This window comes from Vicia villosa, unplaced genomic scaffold, assembly GCF_029867415.1.
Source record: "Vicia villosa cultivar HV-30 ecotype Madison, WI unplaced genomic scaffold, Vvil1.0 ctg.000060F_1_1, whole genome shotgun sequence".
Lineage (NCBI taxonomy): Eukaryota > Viridiplantae > Streptophyta > Magnoliopsida > Fabales > Fabaceae > Vicia > Vicia villosa.
The window spans coordinates 618,663-630,077 of NW_026704990.1; the positions used below are offsets into that span (position 1 = coordinate 618,663).

The following is an 11,415-nucleotide window of genomic DNA, read 5'->3' on the forward strand; positions in this document are numbered from 1 at the left end:
ATTTACTTTTTCAAGCTATACAATTAATTATTCAAACTACTTTTTGTTTTTCCATCTTTTTCCTTCACCATGGTCCTTCTTACTGTAGTTTGCTGAACAATGAAAGATGGAATTAATGGCTGTTAATTCAAGTACAATGGTTAGTTGAATAGACAATGTCTAGACAATGCTCTCTCTAATAGCATCAACCATAATAAAGGGAAAAATAATAAAAGAATTTTGTATAGTTTTGGTTGCATATTAAATATATACGACTTTACTATTACACATTGTATAGCCTAGTAAGTGAGCTGTCTTTGTATAAAATTCATCAGAAAATACACTGTCAAATCGAACGGTTGTAGACACTTGACTCTAACCGCAGCATTCATTTCATCATTAAATGCTTTATTCACTTATAGTTACAAGTGTTTTTATGAATACATTGTTTTTGAATATCAATATTGTATATACATATGCTATATACATGTAATTACAGAGATTAATCTCATAAATCGCGAGAACTATACCAGACAATAAAACTTTGTTTTTAAGAGATTTACTAGTCATACGCTTTTACGAATGAATTTGAACTCAGAATCTCCCGTTAATATTAAAAAGATCATTGTTATCTAATTCTATTGCAGATGCGATCTGAGAATATAGTAGTTAGGTTAGTTATATACAAAAACTTAATATAATCCTTAGCAGAATCATTTTAAATTTTTGGAGGTCTTATATAAATTTGACATTTTAAATTTTTGGAGATCTTATATAAATTTGACAAGGTCCATCTGTGCCAAAATAAATAAATAATTTTATTTAGTCACATTTTAACAGTGACAAATCTGTTATAAGATACTAATTAACTATGGTTTAACTGTGAGACATTTTGAGTTCTGTAGTGTAGTCCACCCTGGCAGTTAGTTAACGTTGTTAATTTATATTTGTCTTCTAATCTTCCATGCTAATACTAATTAATCATGTTACTATCCTAATTAAGTTATAGTAGTTAGGTCTCATATTTTTAAAAGTATTTATATGATGTACACAGAAAACAAGACCAACCAGAGGAAGACACTTATAGATTTAGAAGAAACAAGTTCTTGAGTGAGTGAGTAAACATTTTTTTGTAAAAGCCTGTGAGATTCCTATGGCTTCAATTCATACAGTTAAATTCTCACTGTTCTTTCTTCTATGCTTCTGGAACTGCAACTTTCTACCTCTTTCTCAAGGTTCATTTCTTTCTCATCAATCACCACATAACATTTTTCTCACACCATAGGCTAAATTCTCATCTATCTTTTACTTTCATTTTTGCATGTGATTGATTTGCAGGAAAACAAGAGTACCCTTATATAAAAAAAGCTAGTTCATTTTCATCAGTACCATCAACTTCAGATGCATCATTGAACAAAGCTTATGATTATATAATAGTTGGAGGAGGAGGTGCAGGGTGTCCTTTAGCAGCAACACTTTCACAGAATTTCAGTGTGTTGTTACTAGAAAGAGGGGGTGTACCATTCACTAATCCAAATGTAACATTTCTTGAGAATTTTCATATTACTTTGGCAGATCTTTCATCAACTTCAGCTTCACAGTACTTTGTTTCAACTGATGGAGTTTTCAATGCAAGAGGGAGAGTCTTAGGTGGTGGCACTTCTATTAATGCTGGTTTCTATACTAGAGCTAGCCCAAGGTAAATTCAATTCTTCATACTAGTTGATTTTTCAATTCTTTGTTAAGATAAAATTGAATTTCGACCGCACAGCTGCATCTGATATTTCTGTATAACTATTATTTGAACAGATTTAACTGACCGAACTAATTTGTATTTGAATGAAGAAAAAATTTGAGTGGAAATTTTTTTATCAGACATGTTTATTTCAATTATGTGAGTTTATAAATTATAAACTATATGGTATAGTTCAAAATTTTGGTTTATTAATTTTTTTTTCTAGAGGAATACATTGCATCTAGGTATGTGGAAGATGATGATGTATTAATTCTTTGTCAGTGATTTTTTTTGGTCAAGTGTTTGTCAGTGTTTTATTCTTCCATGTTTAATAATAAGGTGAATTCTTATCTACCCAATACAAAAAGTTGGGTAGAGTTACCTTTAGTGTAAAATGCATTGAAAATAACCAAAAAGTGTATCATTTAATAAATAATTAAAGATGATGAAATTAAATGGTGTTATATGATTGGTTGAAGGTACACTACCCAACTTAAGGTTATATTTTATTATTATTAAAGTTGCTTAAGATGTATTAATTGTTAAATTTTCTTAAATTATATAGTTATTACTACTAATACTATTTAGATAACTCAGATGATAATTATGGAGAGACATCTGATTTTCAATGGCGCGGTTTCGGACCCACATCATCTCGTTTATTCATTTCTAAGAAGTGAAATTCGACCTATAAATTACTAGAAAAAAATATTTATAATGATTAAATACTACTTAATTAAGAAAGAAATAGTAGTTAGGCTAAAATAGAGGTGAGATCCATGCATTAGAAAATTTATTAGTTTAGGCTAAAATAGTAAATATTGACCCTCCCTTTCATATTGGTGACATTTGTGTTTGCATTTTGCTTATATGAAAGACTTGTCAAATTGAATTAAATGCTAGCTGTGGTCCTTTTAAAGTGATTAGGTAGGAAGATAGATCTGAAGAAAATACATTCATTGTCATAAGAAAAAAAAACCTCCAACTTTGGTGAATCTCATTAAGGGTGCCCTTTAGATATTAGAGGTCCATATTAAGACATAAGAACCTCCAATAGTTGTTTTGTTGCATTTAATTTAGAGAGTTATGTTATATAAGTGGGTTACATAATGCTAAGTATTTATTTATTTTATGCCTTTTTTTTCTCTAGAATTTTTAAAAGTGGTTAGTATTAATTAGAGGCTATAACTAACACAGGTAGAAGTTTAGTTGATAGAAAGCATTTTATATTATATGGTTCAAGTTATTTTTCAGCATGGTCCCAACCATTGCTATAATTAAATGTAACAGTTTTCTAACTACAAAATTTAATTAAATTCATTATTAATTGGTAAATTTTTTTTATCAATTCATTTATACTAGTACTATTAATTAATTTCTCCCAATATATCTTAAACTTATGAAGTTCCGTGGTTCTCAACTTAGAACCATGACAAAACTTTGAGAGTCTATTTAACTGTGAAAAATGTGTAATGAGAATTTATGTAACCACGATTTAATCATAGCAAAATTTTAGACCAATGTTATAGTTATATATGACAAATGGACATGTCCGTCCAATTTAGACTCGCCATGCGAAAGTATTAAAATAAAAAAGACAGGGCGGACCAGAAACCTTGACTCATCCCGCCAAAAAATGGGGCGGAGCGAGCCACGCACTCCCAAGGCCTAAAAGTGGCAGAAAATCCCATGTCCGACCTACTAATGCCTACGCCCTCAAAAGCCGGCCAAAAAATGAGGTTGGGCGGACAAAGTATAAGGTGTGGGTCTAAAATCCTGGCCCAGTCCATAAAATATTGCAGGTTAAACGAACATGACCAGCAGACAAGATTTGTTTTGCCACCCTCAGCTATAGCCCACCTTACACGCCAGAACACTGATCAACCTTCTTTTCTCAACCAACTAATTGTATTTATGAATTTTAAGATAGATTTAATTAGTCAACTATGTTAAATAATGTAACGATTATAATTGATTAATACCGTAAGAAATTTATATTCTGACAATGCATACGGATTAAATTCGAAAGTTTATATGGAATATGAAATGCAGGTTTATAAGTAAGGTAGGTTGGGATGCAAAGCTTGTAAATGAGTCATACCCTTGGGTTGAGAAGCAGATTGTTCATCGTCCGAAGTTTTCGCCTTTTCAAAGAGCAGTGAGGGACAGCCTTATAGACACTGGAGTCTCTCCTTTTAATGGCTTCACTTATGATCATATTTATGGAACAAAAGTTGGTGGAACCATTTTTGACAGATTCGGTCGTCGTCACACATCTGCTGAACTTCTTGCTTCTGGAAACCCTGAAAAACTTACTGTCTTGGTCCATGCCACTGTCCAAAAAATTGTTTTTGATACAACAGGTATCTATAACATCATCATTGTGATTGCAGAGAATCCGAATCCGAAATTACGGTCAATTAGGCCTTTGAAAGTTACTTGTGACTGAAGTAACATGCTATTGTTGCAGGTAAAAGACCAAAAGCTGTAGGGGTTATTTTCAATGATGAAAATGGGAAACAACATGAAGCAATGTTAGGAAACAATATGCAAAGTGAAGTTATATTGTCTAGTGGAGCAATTGGTTCACCTCAAATGCTATTGCTAAGTGGAATTGGGCCTAAAGCTGATCTCCAAAACTTGAACATCTCAGTGGTTCTTAACAACCGTTTCGTTGGAAAGGGAATGATAGATAATCCGATGAATGCACTTTATGTTCCTTCTCATAGGCCAGTTCATCAATCACTCATTCAAACTGTAGGTATCACCAAGAAAGGTATATACATTGAGGCTAGTAGCGGATTCAGTCAGTCCAACAGTAGCATTCACTGTCATCACGGTATCATGTCCGCTGAGGTATGCAATAATGTTTCCGTTTTCACTTTGTTTCTCGATTTCAATGATTTGTATTTGTTTCATATGTTTCCTATACAAATCTATAAAATCGAGAAATAAAGTGAAAACAATAAGACTTTCGTTCTTAAGAATGCAAACAGAAAATGTTCATAGTAAAGTAATGTTTCATTTTTTCAATGATAAACCAGATTGGACAACTTTCGACAATTCCTCCGAAGCAAAGATCAATAGAAGCTATTCAAGCTTACGCGAAGAACAAGAGAGACATACCGGTCGAAGCATTCAAGGGAGGCTTTGTCTTGTCAAAAGTCGGCAGTGCTTGGTCCGTAGGCGAGCTCAAGTTGATCAACACCAATGTGAATGACAATCCTTCTATTACCTTCAACTACTTCAGTCATCCGCGCGATCTGAAACGCTGCGTCGACGGGATCAGAATGGCACTAAAAGTAATCCAGTCGGAACACTTCACAAACTACACATTGTGTAAGAAAAAAACCGCCGAGAAACTTCTTAACCTTAGTGTGAAGGCTAATGTCAACTTCATCCCGAAAAACGCCAATGATACAACATCCCTAGAGCAGTTCTGCAAAGACACTATAATCACGATTTGGCATTATCACGGTGGATGTCATGTCGGGAAGGTAGTTAGTCCTGATTATAAGGTTCTTGATGTTGATAGACTTCGAGTTGTTGATGGTTCGACGTTTACTGAATCACCAGGAACAAATCCTCAAGCCACTGTAATGATGATGGGAAGGTACGTGCTACGTTTGCATACATGAATCGTATTCGTGACAATGATAAACACGTGTTATCGTTAAATCGTGCTAAGTATATTCTGTTTATGTTTGTGACAGGTACATGGGAGTGAAGATATTGAGAGATAGGTTGGGAAAATTGGCTGGTATATAAGGATGAAATAAAGTGCAGTTTGAAGATTCACTTCAAGTGTTATAGAAACAAACAAATGTGTGTAATATGAAGATAAGAAAACTTTTGCACATCAAAAACAAAAACACACAAAAAAAAAACAATTGGCTGTAGGATTGGAAATGGATGTAGTTTATTTGTTGTAATTTCTAGAAAAAATTATTATTAATAATCAAGAAAGTCTTGGTTTTGAGGAGGAATAAGTTACTTTGGTGAAGTATTTTAGATTCTGTTTCAAGAGAAAATAATAATCATTTTTGGTTAGTAAAATGATTTTTTTTTTAATTTATAAAAAAGGCATAAGAACCTGAAGGCAACTAAAAGAAATAAAATTGAAAAGGAAGCAAAATTGTAGCATCCATGTAAAGATATGAATCAGAATGTATAACTACACAGAATCACAATAGAAATTGTTTATTTTCATTACCAATTTAATATATCTGCATTATGTAGTATTATGTACACGGATATATCGACACCAGTAATAATTTTTAAAAAATGAATAAATTGAACGCAATAATAAGTGTTAGTGTCGGCGTCATGTCGGTGCTACAGTGTAGATAACTAAACTCCTTTGAACAAATTTGTCTATGCTTACTGGTTTTCCAGAAAATTAAGTATTCACTCAACAATTAAGTGATTTACTTTTTCTGTAATTATAGCTTAAAAAATATTGTTGAAGTGCACTGAAATTCAAGATAAAGTTCTTATATAATGGCTTGGCTTTAATAAACTGCATGTGAAAGTGTTTCATATCTGACTATATTACTTTAGGAGCTGAGAAAATACATGATACACCTTAAATTTCTATATTTCAATGGTAACATAAAATAGCTTATACAAAGGACACAAGTTTATTGGTGTTGAGCATGAAAAAAAATCCATTTTTTTATAACAAGAAGAAAGATAAACATCATGATTTGTTTTAAGAAGTGGCGAAAGCTTAATGGGATCCAGGCCATAGTTTATTTGAAAATCCATGATCGCTTGTGCTACCTTTAGACAAACCTCTCAAATTTTGCCAGAAATGTCTTTTCTTCTCGGTGGTAATAGGCCCCGAAGTTGATTTCCTCCTGAATGACTCAAATTCCCGGCCTGAAGTGCTAAGCAGCTCTGAAGCTGATAATCTTACATTTTCTTCACCAGATTGATAGCCATAAAGTGATTTTTGACACTCCGAAAACTCCACTCTCTCGTCTGAAACCTCCAAAAACTTCCCTTCCAACTTAGTTATTGCAAGATCGTCTTCGTGAAAGTTAATTGATTTTATATAGTTTGTTTCCTCAAACTCACTGCATACAAGCTGCAAGGCTTGAACAACTTCTCCCATGAAAGGTCGTTGAGATACTTCTGGTTGCACGCACATGGATGCAATTGCTGCAACTTTTACCACTGTATCGATAGACACATTTGGCTTTACATCTGGGTCTATGATTGTTTGCAAACCTTCGTTACTTGTGAGAAGTGGACGGACCCAAGTCACGAGATTTTCTTGACCTGGCGGTTGTGACAAATCAACAGGCTTTCTACCGGTTAGGAGCTCAAGGAGCACAACTCCATAACTATAAACATCACTTTTGACGAGAAGATGGCCAGTCATTGCGTATTCAGGAGCCAAGTACCTGCAAAAGAAAGATATCAATGAGATGAATTCAGTTTACAATCTGAGGAATTGTTGTTAAGAACTCTAGAGCAGCAACCCTAGTTCGAAAGTAAACACCAAAGATATTGAAATAACATGAGTACATTGTGAGCATGTTAAAATCTTTCATCATCAAATTATCAACAATACATGAAGAGAAAGTGTTAGCAAGGGATTATTACCCGAATGTACCCATGACATGTGTGGAGATGTGCTTGTTTCCCTCTTCCAGTGCTGTTCTAGCCAATCCAAAATCCGAAACCTTGGGTGTAAAATCATGTTCCAATAAGATGTTACTGGACTTGAAGTCCCGGTGTATGACATACGGATTGGAATCTTCATGCAGATAAGCCAATCCCCGAGCTGCACCAAGAGCAATCTTCATCCGGGCGCTCCAATCCAATGGATCACTTTCCTTGTCAGCACCTGGTAAAATAGAGATTACTGACCATTGACTTAGGTAAGTATTGGTGAAATTCTTGAAATGTGTTTTTTCTTACCATGCAAATGGGATTCCACACTTCCATTAGGGACAAGTTCATACACTAGGCAACGAGTCCTTTTCTCTATGCATATACCTATCAGTTTAACTAAATTTCTATGGTGTAGGCGGCCAAGCATCTCAACTTCTGCCAAGAATTCACGGCCACCACGCTGATCATCTCTTTTGAGAACCTTTACTGCTACATCCCTCCCATCATTCAGAACACCTTTGTAAACAAGTCCAAAGCCACCTTCTCCTAATATTCTAGAAGAGTCAAAGTTATTTGTTGCTTTCTCTAAGTCAATCAAGGAAAAATTCTTGGCAGATCTTGTAAATGCTATTGTTCCCGAACCGAAGGAACGTGATCCAGATCCTGACACAATCCCATGATTTAATGGCCCGGTTGCCCCTGCCACATTCAAATCAAATTCTATAAAATAACATCTTTCGATAATGATTCCATTTTTATCATGCTCAAAGAAAACAAGATCTTTATTTTATATTGTACCTAAACTATCAATAAAGCTTTAGCTGAATCAGTTATTGGACTTACTTAAGTGTTTTGAAGAGGATGACATTAAGTTATCTGAAGCTTTTTCATGTTGATGAATACAAGAACTGTATTTCAACAGACAAAGCCAAGCAAGTCCAAGGAACAGTACAAAAGCGGTAACTGATGACAGCGCAATTATAAAAACCATTCTTCCGTTGCTCCCTTCTTCCTTTTTCTTTGGTATAGCTACTCCTAAAGGTTTCATCATCATTCCATTGTTGTCACGACCTTGATTCGGTCCATCATCTATACTAGAAACACCCGAGGGATTTGAAGGTGGTGAAGGTGGAAGACCTGCAAGCATGCATTATTCGAAAGTATGAATCTAGAGAGATGCCAACTAATGAAACCAAGCATACAATATAAATTCACTAGATATCATAAATAATCTTAACAAAATTGTAATCAATGTATAACCTGGATAATGAACATAGAGTACTTCATAAGCACCAAAGAGGGAACCATCTATTAGAATCTCCTTGTGCCAGAATTTCTTGTATATTAATAATGCCACGGTATCATCAAATTTTACTCCTTTTGGTACCATGTTAATGATAATATCGGTTTTCTCTAGTTGTTGATTAGCTGCATCAGCTCCCACGATACGAACTTGCGTATGGTTCAGCATAGCACTCGCTGCAATTTCATAAGCTAGCTTTGAAACCAGAGGAAAACACTTGTATGTTGCAATGCTGACACGGATTTTAACTTGAAGAGGCCATACACAACCACAAGGTGAACCAGGAGGTGTGTATGTTAACGGCTCTGAGCAAGTGACGGATAAGCAATCTGCAGGAGGATCAAAATCCGATAGGTTTATTGAAATTATTATAAAAGAATGAACACATGTAACTTAAACGATACTTTGAGCTAATATATATACAGGATTAAGTTTAGAATACCTTTATTAGGAGGTGGAGGGGGAAGAACCAATGCATATGTTGGCGGTGGAGTCTTAATCTTGTTCAAGGATGAACCTATAGGTGAAATTCTAGGTGGAAGAGACGGAACTGATGATTGATGAACAAAGAGTTAACAAATAGTCAGGTGATATTTAAAAGAAAAGGTAAGTGAAATGAAATAATAAAATTTAAAGCAGTGATATAAATAAGTAAGGATATATACCATCTAGATGGCCTGACCGAAAAGCCGGTGATGGTGCAGGTGCAGGCACAGGTGCTTGGATAAACTTGGTGTTTGGTGAAGAGAAAGGAGGATGTGGTTTGAGGTATGAAGGACCTATGTATTCAAGACAATTTCAGTGTAAAAGTTGTGTAATAACTTTATATAAGCACTTTCGGTTAGGGAATCAAACCTTGATTGCTGTAAGCAGGAGCTTGGATTGTGGAGGTCGGTCCTAGAGTTGGATTACGGTTCTTTTTACCGGTATAGTGATGTTTATGATGTGATATTGGAGAATCCAAAGAACCATGTTTCGGTTTCTTTGTAGGAGCTCTGACATTTGACTTGGAGGGTGGAAATGCAATACTTGCAGGAACGCCCGACAATGACTTGGCAGGTGGTTGCGCAATACTTGAAGGAACATAAGATGATACTGTTGGTGGCACTGCAATACTTAAATGACCACTGAATCTGAAATGTAGTAGGTTGGAGTCTGCAAGTGTAAACGATAAAATTTATAAGCGATTTAGTACAAAGTGTTGTGGAATGGCAGCTATAACAACTTTAGCAGAATTTGAACAAAATGTTTCTGCCATTGACAGCATTGGAGCAAACCAACTAGATCTTTGATCCTGATCCAATGTTCACTTCAAATATTTTCTAAAAGAGTAATTTAAAATCTCGAAATTAACCATAATTGTTCAATACTGTGAAATATTTCATATCAAACTGCACAAAATGAAAGAAATGACATAAATTAACATCTACATTACACTAACATTAACCTTAAAAGAGAGAAAATCATCACATAAACCCATATCATTATACACTATAAATATCCAAAAACTATTGAACCAGCAAATATCCCAAATATATGAATTAGGAACAACAATTCATTTTTCATCAACAAATTAAGAACTCAAAAACACATAAACCATTCTCATTCATACCTGAATATTCATGAACCTGTTGAGCACTGAGTCCAAAATGCACCTTAAATAGCAGCAAAATTAGCAACAGTTCCATTTTCTGCTCAATGAAAGCTAGATCAACTGAAAAAACCTCTCAGCTTTCACAAAAAAATCCAATGACAGAACAAATTGAAGTAACTTCAGTAGAAACAGAATCATGTGAAACAAAACATTAATGCATGTGACAGTAAAACATAAACCTAAGTTTTTGAACACCAATGTTTCATCAGTTTTTTCAAAACTAAAGTTTGAAGACATGAGAACTGTGAAAGTACTGTGATCATTGTTATTCAAAGAAAAGGAAAATGAAAGAGAAAAGTACAAGGGTAGAACACTTTAAGCATCAAAGATCAGTAACTCTTGAGTAGAGTTGGTGGGGTTTGTGTGCATATGTAATATGTGAGTGTGCTTGAGAGAGAGAGAAAAGTCATAAATATTGGGCTTAAAGTTAGAGACTTATTGAATTTAATTTGATTAATTAAGACCTTAATCATTGACTTTATTTTCAGTTTATCAAGGTAATAATGATTCATTTTACAATTACTAGGATTTTGGGATTGGATATCTTAATTATTTTTTTGATCTAAAGTATTGGTATTTCCAAGAATTAATGAGAATGTATTAAAAATAATTACAATAGAATTTTAATTCTTTATATAAGTTTTAGGTATTATAGTTAAAATAGAATTTCAATTCTTTATGTAAGTTTTTTCCTCTCCCTCTCTTTTTATATTGGTTTTTTGTAACAAATTTTAGATGCTTATCATTTTGGTTTAGTCCATCATATATTTTCTATGGTTAATTCTTCATTTTATAAGTGAGATTCATAATCACTAAAATGTAATGTTATATAAAAAGTATTTATTGTTTAATATATAATATAATTGAAAGGACTAAAATAAAACATAAAAATTTGATATATTCAAATGTCTAATACTTTTATGAGTTAAAATAGAATAAAAGTAATTTAAGTGACCAAAATAAAATTTACAAATAATTAAGGTAACAAAAGGAGTTTAGGGAAAATTTAATTAGGAGTTTTTTAAAAAAAAATAATATTGAGAAGGTCCCAAATCCCCTATTAATTAGAAATAGAATTTTAAAATAGTGGTATATTTAGTCCACGTGTCTCTTATCTTAATT

General features: G+C 33.6%; 2 protein-coding genes across 2 annotated transcripts; one reads left to right on the forward strand and one right to left on the reverse strand.

Moving 5' to 3' along the window:
* Positions 1-1,019: 1,019 nt before the first annotated feature.
* Positions 1,020-5,935, forward strand: LOC131623336 (protein HOTHEAD-like). The gene is made up of 6 exons (XM_058894342.1): positions 1,020-1,214; positions 1,318-1,678; positions 3,767-4,077; positions 4,185-4,570; positions 4,759-5,327; positions 5,428-5,935. Exons 1-6 carry the CDS (start codon positions 1,133-1,135, stop codon positions 5,480-5,482), a joined length of 1,764 nt encoding a protein of 587 aa, XP_058750325.1. The 5' UTR covers positions 1,020-1,132; the 3' UTR covers positions 5,483-5,935.
* Positions 5,936-6,238: 303 nt separating this feature from the next.
* LOC131623334 (receptor-like serine/threonine-protein kinase ALE2) lies at positions 6,239-10,672 on the reverse strand. The gene is made up of 9 exons (XM_058894341.1): positions 10,252-10,672; positions 9,495-9,794; positions 9,305-9,418; positions 9,082-9,189; positions 8,597-8,968; positions 8,180-8,473; positions 7,643-8,035; positions 7,325-7,568; positions 6,239-7,122 (listed from the first exon to the last, which is right to left on the reverse strand). Exons 1-9 carry the CDS (start codon positions 10,325-10,327, stop codon positions 6,444-6,446), a joined length of 2,580 nt encoding a protein of 859 aa, XP_058750324.1. The 5' UTR covers positions 10,328-10,672; the 3' UTR covers positions 6,239-6,443.
* Positions 10,673-11,415: the final 743 nt, after the last annotated feature.